The sequence below is a fragment of the Volvox carteri genome, assembly GCF_000143455.1.
Source record: "Volvox carteri f. nagariensis unplaced genomic scaffold VOLCAscaffold_108, whole genome shotgun sequence".
Lineage (NCBI taxonomy): Eukaryota > Viridiplantae > Chlorophyta > Chlorophyceae > Chlamydomonadales > Volvocaceae > Volvox > Volvox carteri.
In genome coordinates, this window is record NW_003307651.1 from 174,227 (window position 1) to 193,832 (window position 19,606).

General features: G+C 57.4%; 2 protein-coding genes across 2 annotated transcripts in view; one reads left to right on the forward strand and one right to left on the reverse strand.

The window, feature by feature from the left end:
* VOLCADRAFT_100206 (uncharacterized protein) overlaps nt 1-2,981 on the reverse strand; it is a gene marked incomplete at both ends in the record, with an annotated part of 3,967 nt that extends 986 nt beyond the window's left edge. Inside the window, 4 exons of the mRNA XM_002958838.1 lie at nt 243-350; nt 652-735; nt 2,051-2,100; nt 2,612-2,981. Of these exons, the coding sequence (XP_002958884.1) occupies nt 243-350; nt 652-735; nt 2,051-2,100; nt 2,612-2,981 (612 nt within the window). The remainder of the gene's footprint in view (nt 1-242; nt 351-651; nt 736-2,050; nt 2,101-2,611) is intronic.
* Nucleotides 2,982-3,442: 461 nt separating this feature from the next.
* VOLCADRAFT_120064 (uncharacterized protein) lies at nt 3,443-19,429 on the forward strand (the record flags this gene model as incomplete). The annotated part of the gene is made up of 20 exons (XM_002958825.1): nt 3,443-3,642; nt 4,257-5,094; nt 5,690-5,791; nt 6,237-6,374; nt 7,722-7,916; nt 8,208-9,121; nt 10,346-10,416; nt 10,544-10,791; nt 11,114-11,604; nt 12,008-12,248; nt 12,526-12,738; nt 13,111-13,230; nt 13,817-13,875; nt 15,007-15,058; nt 15,407-15,634; nt 16,091-16,340; nt 16,671-16,914; nt 17,586-17,996; nt 18,392-18,743; nt 19,073-19,429. 20 exons carry the CDS (start codon nt 3,443-3,445, stop codon nt 19,427-19,429), a joined length of 5,724 nt encoding a protein of 1,907 aa, XP_002958871.1.
* Between the last annotated feature and the right edge of the window lie 177 nt (nt 19,430-19,606).

Here is a 19,606-nt window from a genome sequence, read left to right on the forward strand (position 1 = left end):
GTCCTCCTCCGCAGCTGCGCCCTCCGCCGCCTAAACAGGCAACAACAAGAAACAACAACCCAAAGGTTGCGTAATTAGGCACATAAAGAGGGAAAAGCCAGGAGGGAAAAAATGATGATGGTTCAGAGGAATTGAGGCAAGGGGAAGTCCAGAAACAGTCCTAATTACAGCCCTCACCCCGCGCCCTCTAACCGTCACAACTCCCAACTGCCACCCTGGGCCCCAACCGTCACAACTCCCACCTGTCGCAGGAACCAGGTTTTCCCGCTGAGTCTTTTTGCCTTGTCGTCTTCCTTCAGCGCCTCCACTGCCTTGGCCTTGGCCATCGCCACCTCCGCGTCGAAACGAGCCTGGTCGGGATTAAGGGGGCGGGAGTGGGGGGGAAAGACGAACCACGAACGAGTGAAGCTGCTGCCAGGGCAAGAGTAGGTGGGGGTGATGACCGGATTATTTATTTTATTTATTTCACTACTTATATATTATTTATCATTTAATTAGTTAGTTCTTGGCAACAATTGAATATCCGGGAGGGTTATTAAAGGTTGTGGACGGTTAAAAGTGCTGTTGACAGTTAGGGTTCTGCGGGTCAAGGTGTTGTACGGCCGTACATACATACATACATTCATACCGCACGTACATACGTACACACACCTTCCACGCGTTGAAGTTTGCCACGGTTACTGGAGTTCCGTGAGCTCGAGCCTCAGCTCGCTTCCGTTCGGCAGCCTCCTCAGCCTGCGGGGGGTGATGGGGGGGACATGGGGGTTTGGGGGAGGCGAGATTGCGGTGTTTTGGGATGCTGTCAGCGGGGCTTTTGCTTGCGTTGAGTGAGAGGGAGGTTTCAGGAGGGGATACGTGCGTGTCGTACACTGTCGTACATAGATTCAAGTTCCTCTGGCCCCTCAGCGCCACCTCCCGCCACCTGTACGACCCCCTCGGAGCGGTTATGGACTCTCCCACATTGTTACTTCGGGCGGCTTCGGAGCGTTAACGCGGTCTCAATCTGTTTCATGATTTCACTTCTCCTTTCCCCCCCCGATAAAGACATAAACACACGACAGATTAGACTCCCCTTGGCAGTTCAGAAATACATACATACGTACACACACACTCGGACTGCCCTCTTTGTGTTTCACGCCGCTGTGGCTGCGGCTGCCGCAATCTCCTCCCCCCCTTACCATTCGCAACCACCTACCTACCTAACCGCCTAACCAACCTACCGCAGCCTAGCTACCTCTACCAACCTATTCAAACCAGACATCGGCAAACGGGGTATTTCTGATTTCGGGAACGGGTCTATTTCTGTCATCATTGACTAACGCGGACTTAGGAACTTCGGGCGTTTAACGCATTTCGTATACGGCATATGATCCTATTTCTGCACTGCAAGCCGGCCGGCTTCGGGAACTCTATTTCTGTTTTCGGGCGTTTCGGTGTACGACCCGAAACTCCCGAAGCGTTTGCTGATGTCTGATCCAAACCACCTACCTACCTACCTACCAACGTAACCCCTTCCTTTCCTGCCAAAAGGTGCATACTGTACGACCCAATACACATGCAGTAGTTGGTAAAGGGTAACGGTGTGTCAACTGCTGCACCGCTGCCAGCTGAGGAAAAAGACATGCCGCAACGCAGCTGCGGCGGCGATGTCCTGGCGGCCTCAGTGGTGGTTCCGGAGCGTCAACATTGTCCGTACATCGTCGTACCGTGCGCTTCATGCTTTCCGCTACAGCCCCTTCAGCTGGGAAGAAGCTAGATCCCAAACTATTCCCAGCAATACTTCACGACCGGCCACATTGTGGAAGATATCTGCCGTCGACTTGCGTGCACGCGCGCGCGCGCGTGTGTATGTATGTGTATGTGTGTGCGTAACTGGAAATATACACTTGATTGCTGCATAACCCCCCGTACTTATGTCCCGCCCCCCCTCCCCCCTAAATCCCCTCACTCACTGGAGGTCCGTCCCCGTCTTAAATCCCCTCCTTCCCCCCTTTCATGAGAGGTCCGTCCTGGACCATCGCCATCCTCCCTCCCGATTACTCCGATGTACCTTGCGTCGCTCCACTTCTGGATCCACCACTGGCCCGCTGTTGACCCGCCCTGACAGGTGGTTAAGGTATTTATGTGGTTAGAGAGGTAGTTTGGCGGTTAGAAAAAATAGTTACGTGGTTGGGTTGGTGGTTAGGCAGGTAGGGAGGTAGGCAGGAAGGTAGGGAGAGTAGTGCCGAGGGCAACTTATTCCCCATCCGAACCAAAACTGTCACAGCAAGTTCACTTGTGTTCTATGACCTTCGATTACTGTCGTGAATTACTCGTACTCGTACTCGTACTACTCGTACTTCAAAGTGTTAGTAAAGCCCTCTCCCCCCCCGGGGGGGAGAGGTAGGTGACCACCCTCGGGGGTTTCACCACGCGCCGCCGCAGGAAAAACCCAAACCGCGAGCAAGTACCCCTCCATCAACTTGCTGTCACACCTCACAACCCCACATCTCCCACATCCCGAATTTTCGCAAGCTTTAGTTTCCCTCGCCTCTCGCCATCCCCCCACCACTTGACCTCTCACCCCAACCCGACATCACTCCGCTTCCCCTTCCCCTTCGTTATCCCGCACCTTGAAGCCACTCCTTAGCTGCCCCGATTAATGTGTAGATCATGGCCATGCCAAGGTTTGCTTGTACTTGCTCGTCCAGTACGGCAGTGGCCTCCGCGAGATCCGAATCGCTTAGCCCCGTCACGCTGCGCAGCTTCAGGCTGGGGGGCTCCTCGGGGTATTTGGGGGTGTGAGCAAAAAGCAGCTCGGCTTTTAGGGGGTATTCTCCCGAATCTCCGTCTTCGTCTTCATCTGGCGCGATGACCACCTTGTACGTCTTTCCTGCGGCAACCCAGCCGCTAGGCAGGTTGCCCTCGTACTCTATCAAGTCGTCCATCAAGATCGCCTGCAGCGCCTCCAGCTCCATCTCTTGCTCCCCTTGATAATCCATGTTGGGTTTATCGGAACTCGTAGGGTACGGTGCAGGAGATGCAGGCGCGCAGCGGCGGCCGATCGCTTATGTCAGAACGTGACTACTGCTTAGTGCTTAAAAGGTAACGCAATATATCAATAAAATAAGCTCCTTGCTAGTGCTAACACTCAAATTTGGCGTAGTTTTCACAGCATCAGCGTGTTTGGGCTCGCGAAACAAAGCCTACTCCTACTTGCAGAAGCGTTTCAAATGACCACATAACAAGGGCCTGAAACAGAATCCTATTCGATGTGGAAAAGTAATCCAAATTACACAGCAACCGGAATGTACTACCGGTAAATTGGACGACACGACAAGGCAAAACACCGACAGTTGAATGCCATTGATGTTGATGGATGCGCACTAGGGAGAAGTGTGTTTAGGTACATATTTCCATGATAACCTGTTAAGAATGTAAGGGAACTTGTGTACCGGAATCAATGGCCACCCCAACGAGACAAGTAAAGCGGGATAAGCCATTTCTCCGTTTGCTGACCATAATTGCATCCAAAGCCCACATATTGAGCTTATGGCTAATCTTTGCCTCCATCTTGGGGCTGCTTGCGCTGCCGCTGCTCGATCGACAAATCCGCTTCGATGAGAAAGGGCTGCTCGCGGGGCTAGCACATCCCACTGTCGGGTATGATATAAGCTTTGTAGAGTAGGACGATTATGATCTTAAAGCACTGTGCACCAAAGCTGTCCGCATCCAACACGAAACTCTGTGTGTTTCCTTGCGGTGGTCAGGTGACCTTGCGTGGTAACCTAACTCTGCGCAGTATCACTACGACAATTTCGGCTACACCACGTTATAAAACCAAACCCACAGGCGTGGGAGACCTTTTCCCGGAGCCTATCAATCAGCGCCCCGCAAAATGCGTCCCTCATACCCGCACCCAAACGAAAAGCCGACTTAAATCCAAAAAATGTTCTTGCATGCCACATTCACTAACTTAACCCCTTTCCTTCCCTCATCAACACGCTACGTTCTACCTGAGCTTTAGCCCTCCATCCCTACAAAGTTACGCCATAGTTTTCATTAGTCCCGCCTCTCACATCGTCAGGCTCGACATCACCCCAGCACACCATGGGGGTGAGCCCTCTGCCCACCGCCCCTCCCTAACTCACGTGCCAATCCCCTACCACCCACCCGCCCGCCAATCACCCGAACCTAAATTTCACTCAAGTCCAACGTCGACCACTCATTCAGCCGCGTCCCCGCCCCCCTCCAATCCCCCCAAAAACGCTCCGCAGCGACACGGCGTCTGGTCCAGCCGCGTCTGACATCCAGCGCATCGCACGCGCCGCCGGCGGCGCCGCCGGCTTCCAACGTCCCGGCGCCGCCGCCGCCCTGGCGGCGGAGCTCCGACGTGCCGGCCTGACGGAAACCCAGCTCACCCGCCCCACCGTGATCACCTCTGCCGGCCCCGGCGGCAGCGACGGCGGCGGCGGTGGTCCGTGCCGCTGCACCAACGTACACACGCGTGTCAAGGCGCCTCGCGGTGACGGCCTGGAGAGCCTGGCCCTCGTCACCCCCGTTGCCTTCAGTCCGCAGCGCCCAGATCCGTCGTACGACGGACATAACCAGAGCGCCGATGGCGCACAGCTGGCGCTGACGGCAGCGGCAGCCTTGGTGCTACACATGGCGAAGGGACAAGTTGCCGGCGGCGGCGGCGGTGGCGGCGGCGGCGGCCGCTGGTTGGTTCGTGACCTCCTCTGGGTCATACCTGATATCAGCTGCGGCAGCTACCAATGCTTGGATGCGTGGGTACGGCAGTACTACGAGGACGCAGCGGCGGCGGCGTCGCCGGCGGCGGGAGGAGGGCGCGGCGTGAAGGGAGGCGTACTGCGGGATGCCGTACGACAGGAGCTGCAAGAGGCGCACCAAGGGCAAAGTCAGGGGGGAAAGAGAGAGGGAGCTAGTACGGCGGCGGGGGACATGATCCGCGCGGGCGTCATCCAGCAAGCTGTCATACTGGAGGCACTGGCGGGCGCATCGTACGACACCCCAGAGCTGTTGGTGGTTGGCCACGACGGGTTGTTGCCTAAGCTAGACATGTTCTACTTGCTTCGCTACTTGTTCCATTACCCAGTAGGTAATGGCTGTGTAACGGTTGGCGGTTGGTGGTTGGGAGGAATGCGGACCTGGAAGGTAGTGGAAGTTGTGAGACTCTGGGGGCCCCCAGAACGGATGTTGTCGCCCCCACCCCCCAAACGGCCGCTAACCTTCAAAACACATCCACACCTCCCTCCTCCTGCCTTCCCCTTTACCTTCTCTTTCACTTTCACCTCCATCTCGCCCACCTCCATCTCCCACCCCCTCCCTCCACCTCCCTATGTTGTTGTGTCGTGTCAGCCGCTCTCTCTTTCCCCCTTTGGTGAGAGGCCCCCTCCCCCTGATCCGTTCAGTTCCCCCCGCGGTACGGCCGGATTGTGTATTAATGACCTGGCGTGGTGCAGCTTACTTCACGAGCTGACAGATTTTACCTTCACTTCTGTTGCGCGTATTTCTGTTGTGGCCCCACCACCACGTATATATGTACGTATGTATGCATGTACGTATGTATGCATGTACATATGTATGCATGTATGTATATATGCATGTATGTTGATCATTAAGGACTAGGAGTCGCACGTCGAGTTGCACCGAGAGATATGTACGGCGGTCGCCCGGTTGCTCTGTGCAGGCGGGTCCAGCTCTGTGGCGCGATGACCGGCTCGAGGGGCCTTATGAGAGGCTAGCGGGCTGGCTGGAGGGGGTCATGCCCACTGGAGTAGTCGCTCCACAGGTGCGTGTGCGTTTGTGTGTGCGTTTGTGTGTATGTATGTATGTATGTATGTATGTATGTATGTATGTATGTATGTATGTATGTATGTATGTATGTATGTATGTATGTATGTATGTATGTATGTATGTATGTATGTATGTATGTATGTATGTATGTATGTATGTATGTATGTATGTATGTATGTATGTATGTATGTGTGGACCTTGCAAGTATCTGACCGGACCTGACACTGGCCAGGAACTAAGCTCTCTCCCTAAGCTCTGTGTGTGTATGTGTATGTGTGTTTTCTTTTCCTGAAGTCCGTGCAACCCTCCCCTCCCCTCCCCTCCGACATCCCCCAACGTTTTGCTTTGTTCCGTGTTGTACACCTCCTCCTCCCCCCTGCTGCCATTTATGTAATTCCTCTGCCGCCTCTTCCGCCCGCCCGGGAGCTGACGTCATCCAGGTTCTCCGCAACTACCTCCGTCGTCTGCTGGGGGCTCTTCAATTCTGTTGGCTCCAGGGGGTGGGTGCGCCGTCCGCGGGCCATGCGGTCTTCAAGAAGTTCATGGTGGATGCGGCGACTGTGAGGCTTGTGAAGAGGGTGAGTGACAGTTGTGGTTGTGGATGTGGGGGGGAGGGGGGGAGTGGTGGCGCCCTAAGTAATATTTTATTGCGTAAACTGTTTCACATGTGAGGTGGCGGTGGGTAAATTGTACCACATACCAGTGTTCGACACCCCGTACGGGGCCCGTAAGTTTTTGGCCTTTTTTCGGTATCCCCGTCAGGGCCCGTAGGACTTTTCGGTGGCTCCCGTAAGGAATTTAAGGATTTATAAGAGGCCGTACGGGGCCCTGTAGGGGAGAGGACGTACCATATAAAGGATAAGGCCACACACTTGATTCACTACTTCGTGTGGGGATGTTGGGACCTGCTGCTGATACCGGGGCGAAGCCACTGATTGATCAGGCTGCTGAGATCTACTCGCGTAAGGGTTATACACGCATTATTCACAAGTTGTTTTCTGACGTTAGCAAAATTAATATGGATCCATACGGAGAGGATGATAATGAGGAGGTTGCGACTGACCCAGAGATTGAAGTGCTGGTACAAGCAACATACCCCGCTAGTGACGATGAGGCTTTTAGTGACAGTGACTACGAGACCGACGTAGAACGAGATACCGATGAGTCGTGCGTGGATGAGGATTTTGATGATGAGGAGGAGGACGAGAAAGAGGAGCAGAAGGGATGGGCGGCCGCGGCGGCCAAGGCGCTTGGCTTTCGCTGAGTGTGCCGTGTCCCCGTGTGTAATGGTTCACGGGAAAATAACGAAAATAACGATTTACAGGGCAAAAAAATGCAAAGCGTCACTTTCCACAGCGTTTCAGCCAAGGACAGTGTCCCCGTAAAGGTTTTGCGGGGGTTACGGGGCCCCCGTAAGGTTTTCGGCCAGTACAGGAGCCTGGTACGGGGGCCCCTCCGTAAGGAAAATTTGGGAGGTACGGGGGATCCCGCAAGTTTCAGGAAGGTCAGTGTCGAACCCTGCCACATACCCCTCCTAAACCCCTCTTCCCCGCCCCCTCTGACCTGGTGTTTCATAAACCCTGAGGAACCTGACAACCCCCCTTGCACCTTACTTTCCTCCCCCCCCAGCATGCTTCACTCCCCAGCGGTTCGTCTTACCTCCCCCCAACATCCCCTGCAGCCCAATATCTTCTCCTGGATTGCCCGTCTTTGGTATCTGCTCCATCCGCCATTGTTCCTTCTTACCTCCAACCAACATCCCAACGGTCGCTTACCCGCTGACCCTTTTCACCCTCACGTGCGAAAATAATTCCCACCGAATCCCCACACATCGTTCCTCCCTCCCGCCCTATCCGCATCAGCGCACATCCTCCTCCTCCTCCTCCCCCTTCACCGCCTCCGCCACCTCGTCCTCGGACGATCAGCACAGTCAGCGCGCGGCTCGTGTAGCGGGCGTTGTGAGCTCCTCCCTGGAGCTGGTCCTCCGGTCCCTTAACAACCTAGTTGAGCGAGTGCACCACTCCTCCTTCCTCTACGTGCTCACCTCCCTGGACCGGTACGTATCCGTGGAGCGGTACGTGGGCTCCGCGGTGGTGCTGACGGCGGTGCTACAGCTGCAGGTGGGGACCTCCCGGGGGGTTTTAACAACTCTTCCGTTCAACTACTCTTCCGTTTGATTTTATTGGAATGTAGGTTTTTACTTGGGGCATTTTTAAATACTTTCACACGTTTGTTTGGCTGTTACGAGTTTGCGTTTGTATTTTTCCTTTCGCCTTGTAGCGCCCTTTTGCTGGGGGGAAATCCCCTTCGCTTGCTTTCTAAAAGTTTGTGGAAGGAGTTGTATAACCCGCCCATCACACCGCTCTCCCTCCGTGCTTTTTCCCCTTTCCCGCACTTTTCCATCATGACAGGCTGCGTGGTCCATGGCTGCCGCAGCAGAACTAGCCTCCACTGCAACTGCGGTAACAGCAGCAGTATCAGCAGTGGCAATGAGCTCCTCCGTTGCCGCCCAGGCGTCGTTATCGTCACCGCCGTCACCACTGCTGCCACCTCGCATTTGGGCGGTTGCGGTGGTGCGAGCTACAGCACGAACCGCCGTACTAACGGTCGCGACGGCGGGTCTCCGTCTGTTGGCTGCCTGCGGCGGCAGCACCGCACTCCTCCCCTGGAGCGTTGGACCGCTCCCTGGAGTGGAAGCGGCCCGAGTGAAGGGTGACGGAACGGGGACTCAAGGGGGGCCGGGATCATCATCACCAGCAGCAGCAGTAACAATTGCTACTGCGGTTGTAGCTGATAGCGCTGCCAGGGGAGCGGCTATGGCAGCGGCGGTACGGAGTCTGCTGACGCAGCGGCTATCGTCCCCGGAGGGCCTGCTTGCTGCCGCTGCTATACTGTTCGCCATCGCGGCTGCGGCGATGGCAGCGGCGAGGGTGGGGGGGACACTGGTGGCAGGAGCGGCGGCGGCGGGGGGCAGAGGAGGTGCAGGAAGGAGCAAAGCGGCAGCACTAGGGGATCAGCGGGCATCTGGGTCAAGTGCGCAAGAGGAGGAAGGGGGAAAGCTGGAGGGCAAGGAAGAGGAAGGGGAGGACCTGGGTGCGTGTTTTGAAAGGGGAGTCTGGCATGCGGAGCGCGTGGTGGTTCTGACGACGACAACAGCGGCAATGACGGCGCTGGTGTGCTTGAACTGGGCCGCGGCGGTGATGGCGGGAATGTATTTGGCGCCGATGGCATTGTGGCAAGGCTGGGTGGCGGAGCGGGTATGGGCGAGTTGCCAACAGACTAATAGAGGCAGCAAGGGAAGGGGGCGAGCGCTCCGTGTCCTGTGGTGGGCGGTCTGGCTGGTTTGGAATCCGCTGATGTACTTGTTGTCGATGTGGGCTGCTGCTGCAGCTTTGGGAGTCGCGGAGCCGGTATCGGTTTTGTCCGGGACTGCTTTGCAGGCCGTTTGCAGCATGTCTGCGACAACCTACTGGTACGCTGGCGTGGTCGTGTTGTCGGTTTGGCTGTTTGGGTTAAATGGTGGCGTGGCGGCGAACAGTACTTAGCGGAAAGCGTTTTCTAGGTTCGCATGTGGTGGTTTGGTTATTGAATTCTTGATATTGTGCGTTTTTGGCCAAGTTCATGCTACTGTAAGGCCTGTTCACTACTTGCAGGTCTGTGCGTCTCCTGGCGTTCTTAAGGCGAAATCGTTAGAGAAACCGTGGCAAAGGATATTCAGCTATACCTGCATTCCAAAGTTGTGTTGGTTCACTTCCCGGCCGCAGGGCCGTCCCATGTCCGGATGGTCAAAGTCAACCTTCCCATGGCGCCCGTACCCCAATTCCCTTCAGAACGAATGCGCATGCCGAATGTACAGAGTACACACCTATGATTTCTCGTGGGTTTTTGCTTCATGACTGTGCGGTGATGTTGCCATTACGTTGAAACATCCGTGCGGCTACTGTGCCGCAGCCCTTGGCCGACTAGTATTGGTGACTTCCATCTTCTGTAGGCATTCAATTTGTCTACAGGCTATCATAAGGACCTGCTGAACCTACCTGGACGTGACGACCTGTGACTGACCTTTTTTTGCAAGTCGTCAACCAGCATCCACCTGAAGCCTTGTCAGCACCTCATCAGAGATATCTGGATATCCAGTTATTCTGCCTGGGTGGGTGCGGATTTGATTTGTAAGGTCTTTCATTATCGACTCTGCTAGTGAACGGCTACAGCAGACTCAAGGATTTTGGAGGTCGTCACGTTTACCCGCAAATACTTGTGAATAGAATGATAGGACTTCACTAGCTTGCAATCTTTTTGATTGCGTCTGGTGGCAATTGTAAGGTCAACTTCACGCCCGGACATTTGACAGCAGACTTTGGCTGGTACGTATGCCACTAGGCCTGAAAGCTTACCTGCTTGCATGAGCGTAACGCAGATCGGAACATCAATGTCCATACGGGAACCCCGCCACGACCTTGTCTTCTGTCCCCGCGGACCGACAGCTAAAGTTTTGGACTCAATAATGCCCCCACGCCTTGCAACAATTACCACAAAATGGACATAACAGGAGTAACAGGAGCTTGACACGACAGATGATGACATCTGAACTTATGCAGCATCTTGCGGCAAGTTTGTCCGGTGAGTGTAAGACGGAAGGGGAAATTTGTGATAGCTTTTCAGAACGCGCGGATTGGGTGCCGCTTACGGGCGCATCCCATACAGCCTCGAAAAGGAACCCCGTCCCGACCTTTCGAAACCCTTGCAGAAGAACCTCTCAAGAAGGGTCTCCCGGTGAAGGATGAGCCACGGGTCCTTTTAGTGACAACAGTAGATGTTGGTGGGGGCATCTCTGAGCGCATTGAGGTGCGAGTCGGCGAGATCCCCGAGGACGTGGCACGCGCCTTCTGCCGCCGGTACAACCTGCCTGACGCCATTGTCGGGCCCCTGGCAACACACCTAGAGGACAACCTGCGAAAGGCCGCCGCAAACCACGCTGGCGGAGACGGCAAAACAGTGAGCACGTCCCCAAACAGCTTACATGCAAGCCTAACGACCCTTCCCCCCCCCCCAACAACAGCCCGTTGCAACTCCTGCTTCCTTACCGCCTTTCCGTACTCCTGTCTAGCACCCCTCTTCTTCAGAGGGGTTTCCCCCAAGTATTGATTTGGGATTTGGGTTATTAACGGTTTCGGTTTTACCGGTTTCGGTTTTCTCTTCCTGGGCTCCAAAAGAGGACAGACTGTGACTTTTTACTCCTGTGTGTGCGTGCGCATATACCCCCAGCGCCCGAGCGGAATCGTCCCGATCCAAATTGGCCCGTGCGCTGTGGTCACAGGGTCATGATGATGGACGGCGCGACAGCGCCCGCGGCGCTGACGGCGGCCGTGGGGGTCCTATGGACGCGCGCCATTCAGCCAGGTCGCCTTCCAAGCGCCTCAGCCCGGCACAGCAGGACATGGCAGGTGTGCCAAATGCCGGTGACGGCGGGACCGGTCCAGCGAACAATTCCTCGGGAGGTGGTGCCCCAGCTCCAGCCGCCAAGTTCAGCTTTGGCTCGGGCATGGACGAGCGATTTTACCAGCAGCTATCGAACAAGCTGCTGGACGAGTCTCAGGCGCCATCAGCTCGCCGCGGCAACTGGGTCAGCGCGTCCGAGGTCTTAAGCGGCGGTGGCGGAGGCGCAGCAGGCAGCGGCGGCGGCAGCGGCAGCGGAGGCGGCGGTGGCAGCGGCCACAACAGTAAACGCAGCTCCACAGGCCACGGCAACCACCATCCTGGAGGGCCGTACTCGTACGGCAAAAACAACATGGCGGGCCCGACGCTAAGGTGCGTTCGTGCGAGGGTGGGACTCACGCTCGAGGAGTCTAGCCCTAGGGCAGTCGTACGGAAAGGTTTCAGGGAAAGGGCCAAAGAAGGGAAAGGAATTGGGCGGAGGAAAGGGCACTGCCCTAGAAAAAGAAAGGACAGCAGAAGAAAGGGCACCAAGACGTACGGCATCTAATGGAGAAGAGATCGGAAAGCGCCGGGGAACACCGGAGACCTGCACTGCACGATCCTAACCGGGTTGCAGCAGGAGCGCATCGGGAGGCGCGAGTCCTGTTGAGGTGCGGGTTGTGTCGTGGGGAGTGCGAGTTGCGTTTTCCAGGGGAGGGGGCCGCGCTGAAGCGTAGCGTTTTGGCTAGGGACCGCTAAAGCCGGTTGCCGCCCCACCTCGTGGGTCTTATCGCAGGGACAGGGACAGCGTGTACCTGCGACTGTACGCCACAGCGCAGGAGCGGGCCGTACGGCTGGAGGAGCGGCGTCGAGCGGCGAATGCGGAGGTGGTGGCGGCGCTGACGCAGCGGCGCTCGACCATGTCCTGGATCAGCGCCGAGATGATGCGGGGACGGGGGGCGAACGGGGCGTACGACAACTATGGGGAGATGCTGTACGCGGAGGGCGTGGAGGCCCTGATGGCGAGGCTTAAGCGGGTGCGTGTGGGTCGGTGGGTCGGCGAGTGGGTCAGGTGTGCGCTTTTCATGCCGGCTGCTGAGCTCCTCTTCTTTTATGTTCCCAGGGGCTTAGGGTTTTGCTTAACCCCTGGCGCTCTAAACATCGGCAGTCGGTTTATCGATTCCTTTATATGATTTACCGCCGCTCCGAGTCCTGGCGACATCATTGTCATCGTCATCCCTCCGCCATTCCGTTGTTTCGTCATCCCCCCGTCACACCTCCTGGCCCATGATTATCGTTGTCCCATGCGTTCAGGCGGAAGCGGAACGTAAGGCCCGCGAGGCCAGGGAGATGGACGGGGCGACCTTTGCGCCCGCGATTACCAAGAAGGCCTGGGAGCTGAAGCAGCGAGAGCGCAACAGCAACTGCGCAGCCGCCGCCGGTATGAGCGCTGGCGGCATGGAAGCTGTGGAGGAGTATGAGAAGTGGCAGCGGCTGCACATGAGGGGTGTCCGCAAGTCGACGCAGGTGGGTGGCTGGGTAGGTGGCTTGGGAGAAGCCTCTGGATTCACGCCCCTGTTCTACTGCGCCGTACCGTACCGTACGGTATCTGTATGCGGGGATGTGTGTGTGTGGTGGGGAATTAAATGAAAGGTGGAACGGTATGCAGTTATTTGAAAATTAACTGGGCCCTTAGGCCACGTTGCCCTGTCGATATATGGCCTTGGCCAGAACCCCCCCCCCTTCCGGATATGCCTTTCCCACCTCCCCTTATCATTTCCCCTCCTTCTCAACCCCACCCCCTTCTCTCTTCCGGTCGCCCCCCGTTTCTGGACCCGTCTGTGTGTCTCCCACGTGTGAATACCCTGGCCCCCTTCCCCCCTTATTCGCGGGCAACAGGAGCGGCTGGAGCAGCTGCGGCAGCAGCGTGAGGCCGCCGAGGTGGCGGAGTGCACCTTCCGGCCCCGGATCAACAAGAACAGCGACCTGCTGATGATGGAGCGCTCGGAGGCGCTCAAGGTGGGGGTGGCCTGTAGGGGAGGGGGGGCTGCTAGGAGGGGCTCTTGTGCACGTCGGTGCGTGGTATTGAGGGAGGGGATGTGCTCTGTGGGGTGATGTGGGCGATGGTGGCGCTGCGGGCTCGCAGTAGTGATCACCATCATCATCATCATCATCATCAGGTCCCGGGGCTGCGCTTGGATGGTTGAAAGTATGGGTGTATGGATGGATTTTGAGATGTGTGTCCAGTTGCACAGCTCCCGGCCTCAGAGCCGACGCTGCGGGGCTCGATGCAGATCTGGACAAGGTGCAAAGTTTGTGTGAGGAGGGGTGTCGGAAGCTGTCAGGTGCACGGTGGGCGGGCCGGCGCCGGCTCGGGCTGGGTTGGGTTGGGTTGGGTGGGTTTGATTCTTTTGTTCGATTTGGGTCAACCTAACAGTTGGTCTCCCAAAAGGGATGAACAAAACTTTTTCTTTCCCGAAGGGTCCTGGTCCTTTTTCGGTTCTGACCGACCTACCTTTTTGGCTTCCTGACCTTTACGGGCTCCAACCCCTTTTTCCCCTTTCGCAACCGTGGCCCGGGTACCCTTGCTTGACATCTCCCGCAGCAACTCAACCTGACCCACTACGAGCAGCTGTTCGCGGACGCCCAGCGGCGCCAGATGAAGTAAGCGTGCGTGTCTGAAGGGCGGGAAGGGGTTTCGGAGCGGGAAGACAGGGGAGGGAGGACAGGGGAGGGAAGGAGTCAAGGGGGTGGAATGGGAGGACGGGGGGCCCGGCTGGAGCTGCACGGGACGGGGAGGAGGGGGAGGAAGGGGGAGGAGTGCTGCAGCGGTATGATTGAATATGTGAGTATGTCGGTTACGTGGAGGTGGTGGTGGTGGGGCGGTGGTGGTGGTGGTCAAAGAGGGCCCTCGCAGACCGGACCATGTGCAATCTAGGCGAGACGAGTCCAAAGGCCTGCTAAGGATCGATCGATTGAGTAAAGACGAGAGGTAGGCGGACTGGTGAGGAGGCGGCAGGGCCTTGTTGGCGAGGTTGAAAATATACTTATGTATACATATATATATATATACATATGTGTGTATACATATATATACATATATATACATATATATGTATACATATGTGTGTATACATATATATGTATATATATATGCATTCTCTTCCTCATATGTATATGACGAGGTAGGGGTTTGCGGCCAACAGGCGGCGGGTAACGGGGGTTGTTTGTGCGGAGAGGGTGCTATGGTGATGGCATCTCCCTCTCTCCCCTTTCCTTGCATACTTCTGGCGTATCAGTATATCCTTGGCATCAGATCCATTCGTTCGTGGCTCGTCTTCCCCACCCCCCACCTGCGAATTTGACCCCATGTAATGGCAACACCTGGGGTTCATTGAGCGCGTTGAATTGATTACCGCTGCTGCTGCTGCTGGCAGTGGGAAATGTGCCTCAGCACCTTCCCGGACTGCTCTCCGGTGATTGCCCTTCCCTTTCAATTGCGTGCGCTTTTGCTGTCATGTCCTCGGCCTGTGCGTCGTCTTTGTGGCTGCGCATGGCGCCTGCGCCGCCGGAGGTTTCTGTACCTCTTCATCCTCCTTTCCCCCGTCCACGTCCTCCTCCCCCTCCTCCTCCGCCTCCTCCTTTGCCTCCTCCCCCTCCTCCTCCTTCGCCTCCTCCTCTTCCCCTTCAGTTCTGCTTCTGGTACACTCTTTACTTTTCAGCAGCTTCAATCGTTCGTGGTTCGTCCTTCTCCCTTCTCCTCCTCTTCCCCCTCCTTCGCCTCTTCCTCCCCAGGCTTGAAGATCTGCGGAACTGGTATCCAGAGGGAGTTACCTTCCAACCGCAGGTACAAACGGTGGCGGTTGGGGTGGTTGCGTGTGTGGAGGTTGGGTGGGTGGCGTGTCTTAAGCACTAGCGTGTATTGGTGGAGGTGGATCTGTGTTCCCTCCACTGGCGGATCTCTCCTCCCAGCAGGCGACCATGCCTTCCATATCTCCACCCACCCACCCACCCACCCACCCACTCACGTCATTTCCGTCATTTCCGTTCTCCTCTTCTCAGTCTTTCCTTGTCATCAGCTTCACTCGCTCGTGGTTCGTCTTTCCCCCCTACCCCGCTTTGGACGTCGACAGGTGTTGTTTTTTTGACTTGCTTGCATATACTCCCCCCTTCCCTCCCCCCTTCCCTTTCAAAGGTGAACAAGGACCCCCGGGCCCTGGAGTACCTCCAACGCAGCTGGGACAAGCTCAAGCACCCGCACCAGCCACAGAGCTCCAACGGCAACGCCCCGGCGGGAAGTACGGCGGCCCTCACGTCGACTGCTTCCACTTGCACGGGGGGCGGAGCAGCAGGAGTGGGGCCAGGCGGGTCGCAGGTTCCACCGGTGGTGGCTCGACTGTATGCGGAGGCGGAGCGGAAGCAGGTACTGGGCTGGCTGAGGGCTTATGTTGTAGGGGGAACAGGGCCGGATGTAGAGAGGGGGCAATAGCGGTTGGGTTGGAGTTGCTGTCTGATGGCGGCGTGTGTGGGGGCCCGGATACAGGTCGCGCCGCCGTAGGTATGAGGATGTACGGCGTAGGTGTATGGGTGTACGACGCAGGTATGAGGATGTACGACATAGGTGGCTGGTCCTGGATCATTGGCTTCCTGGTGAGCTTCCTCCCCAGGAGCTATGGGCCGCTGTTGTTGTTGTTGGGCCGCTGTTGTTGCATTATATCGCTCTGGACTCGCTAGTCCCGTAGTTGGTGGTTTGTCTGGACGCTGTCAGTAATGGACCCTTTGTATTGCATCTCCTTGCATGTCTTATTGCGTGTGAAGATATAACTCCCCTTCCTCCTTTCCGACTTCCGGGCCCCCTTCCCTGCACCCGCAACCGCAGGCCAAGCTGGAAGCCGCCCGTCAGGCTGCCAATGGCCCTATCGACCCGGTCACGCATAAGCCCCTCTTCCAGCCGGACTGCGGACGAGGCCCCCGCGGCGCGTTGGGTCACTCGCGAAGCAGCCGCCGCGGCGGCCACATCGGCGAGCATCTCTACCGTACGGCGCAGGATCTGGCGGCCAAGCGGGCGGCGGCGGAGGAGGCGGAGCAGCGAGCAGCGGTAGAGGCGGCCACGCGAAGCCGTACGACACGTGAGTAGTAGTTGGCGGGTTGTGTGGGATCCGCAGCAGTAGCGGCTGGTGCCGATCTCTCTCTGTGTGTGTGCACGTGTGCGTTTGTGCATGTTGTGTTTTTCTTGGCGTACGTCGCCCTATGGTCTGCACGCCTGCCGTCTTCCGTAGCTGTTTGAGTCCGAGTGTCACCACCACCACGGCCACCTCACGCCGACCCCCTACCTCGGCTAAATCACACGCGGCCAACCTCGTCCTCCTCTTCCCTTCCCCCCCCCCCTTCTCTCTCGCTCGTGGTTCGTCTCTCCCCCCTTCTCCTCCCCCCCCCTCCCCCCCCTCCAACACATACAGAGGTGAGCCAGCGCATCTTTACGGATTTGAAGCTCAAGCGCTTCCGCCAAATATTCGAGTACCTGGACGAGAACGGCTCGGGCTCCCTGGACCTGCTGGCGGTGCTGGGCCGCTCGCCGCCCCTGGAGCAGCCCGACGCGGAGCCCAGCCGCCACCCGCGGGCTGACAACCTGGACAGTGAGGTGCTGCTGGACGTGGAGGCGGCGGCGGACGTGTGGGCGCGAGCCAACGGAATGATGTTGACGTGAGCTCACGGGAGGGGGCGGGGGAGCCGGGATGGGATCGGGTTGTAGGGGATGAATATGCATGATTTGGGGTTGTACACAAGTCATCCTCCCGCCCGACAGTTAGGGTTTGTTGGGCTAAGAAGATGATGATTGGTTTATTACAAACCAAGGGAATACCGAGCGGAGGAAGGCAAAGGAAGAGGGCAGAAGGCGGTGACAAGTCATTTTGATATGGCTGGGGAGGGGGAATAGGAGGTGAAGGGAGGGGGATTGGGACAGAGGAGAGCTTACCCCCCTCTTCAAGCAGTTGTGGGAGTAGCACAGGTAGCCCAGGAAGCCGCCCGCGGACATTTAGGTGGTTGTAGCGGGTGACCCTCTTCGAACCCCTAGAAAACCCTCTTCCCCCGAACCCTACGACCAAATCTCCAGTCCACCAGCCCACCATATCCTCTTACCCCCTCCAACGTTCGTGGTTCGTCTTACCTCCCCCACACACACCTTCCCCCCCATACAAAAATCCCCTGTCGAACCCTACACATGAACGCAGGAAGGAGGAGCAGCGCCTCGCCGCCTCCAACTCCCAAGTCGACAGTCCCAGCGCCCAGGGCGGCGGCGCCGACGACTCAACAACCGACGGCAACAGCCCCTCCCACAACCACCCCAACCAACTCAACCACCACCACAACAGCAGCAACAACAACGGCAACAAGCCGCCGCGGTCGTCCGCCACTTCCCAGCAGCTCTGCGGTCCATCGGGCTCTGGTTGCGGCGGCATGTTGTTGTCGGGTCCGTGCCCACCCATGAGCATTGAGATGTTTATGAGTTGTATGGAGGAAGCGCTGCGGCTACGGCGGGGCCCCCGGGCCTACCTGGTGCCGTCGCCGCCAGCCAAGCAGGAAACCTCGCACACGTTCCGGCCGTCCATAAACCCGCGGTCGAGGGCCCTGGCTGCCAAGAGTCGCCCAGAGACTGCCTCTACGTTTGAGCTGCTGCACCGCGTGGCTGCCAAGACGGCGGAGCGGCTGGAGGTTTTGCGGCGGAGGAAGGAGGAGGCGGGCATGGCGGGGTGCACATTCCAGCCGCAGCTGAATTCCAACAGGTATGGGTGTCGGGGAGGCGGTTTGCGCGTGCGTGCGTAGGAAACCGGCATAGTGAAAGCACACACACACACACAATTTCAATGTGGGAAAAGACCGAACCCCCTCTCACCCTTAGCATTACTGCTTTCTCTGCTTTTTTAGTCCTGGCGGCTTAGGTAGGTAGTTTTTCCGACATCATCTTCACTTCGTCATCCCGAGGTCGCGGTCTTCACGGACGCCTTTCGGTCAGTTCTACGTCTGGTTACACTCTTGCCCTGGCAGCAGCTTCACTCGTTTGTGGTTCGTCTTTCCCCCCTTTCACCCTCTTTTAGCTCTGATATGATGATGATGACCTGTTTTTAGTCCCGGAATTTAACCGGCGTGTTATTGGGATTCTTTCCTTCGCCCTTTGCAGGAACAGCCTGGGCGGCCGTGTGAGCAACCGCAGCCTCTCCGCCAGCCACACCGTGTCCCTGGATCCCTCGGCCTTTGCGCTGGCGGCCGCCGGCATCGCCGCCGCCGCGGACGAAAGCCCCACGTCGCGCCTGCGCGCCACCGTCGCCGCGGCCGCCGACGCCGAGGCGGAGCGTCGGGACCTGCAGCAGCACTTGCAGCACCTGCGGATTGCAGCCGACGCAGCCCTGGATATGCAGGTGCAGCTGATGCAGCACCAGCAGCAGGGGGGTGAGGGGGAGTGCGACGGACAGGATGTGGACGATGACCTGGAGCGGTTCACGTTGTTGGAGCAGGAGCTTCGAGACATGCAGGTGGGAGGTGGGGGTTGCTGAAGAGCTGGCGTAACAGCTTCTACTCGTCCCGTTGCTGAGTCCCCGTACACACCCATTCTCCATGCTTATGTTCCCTTCAACTACCCCACCATATATCGTACTCATGCTAAATCCCTGTTCTCCATGTTCCATGTCAAAATGCTCCTCATGTTGAAGTTGCTTTTCAATTTCCCCTCAATTTCCCCAACGTATCTGAATGGTATATAGCCAAATTTGCAGAAGTTTGTAGGATAATCAATTTCAAAAAGAATTATCCAGATCATAAATGCGCAACCCCTCCCCCCGGTCCTCCTCCTACACGGTGCCAGGCACTGACGCAAGTCGCCATCGACGACCACGACCGCCAGCAGCAGCTGCTGCGCCAGGCAGCAGAGGCCGCGCAGCAGCAACACCAGCACCAGCACCACCAACAGCAGCACCAGCACCCGCAGCAGCAGCAGCTTCAACACCACCAGCAAATACCGCCGCAACAGCAACAACAGCTCCAGCTCCAGCAGCAGCAACAACAGCAGCAACAGCAACAGATGTCGAATAGCAGCCTCAGCAACTGTGCGGATGCTCCTCCTGCCGGGGGGCTGCAGGAGCTGGCGGCCGCACTGGGTGTGGGTGTGGTGGGTGTCTCCTGGGAGTCGGTGGCAGCCCAGTCAGCCAGCGTAAGCTCCTGAGCTGTGCTGCTGAGCTGCTTTTTCTCTCCCTCTCCCCCTCCCTCCCACACTTTTACCTTTCCCCCTCCCCCAGGGATTTGTTTGCTTCTTTCTTTCTTCTGGCCGGTTTGTTCCAGAGCTTGGTTGCTCGCGGTCTTGTCGGTGTTTGGGGGTTTTGAAATTCATTTGTTCTGCGGG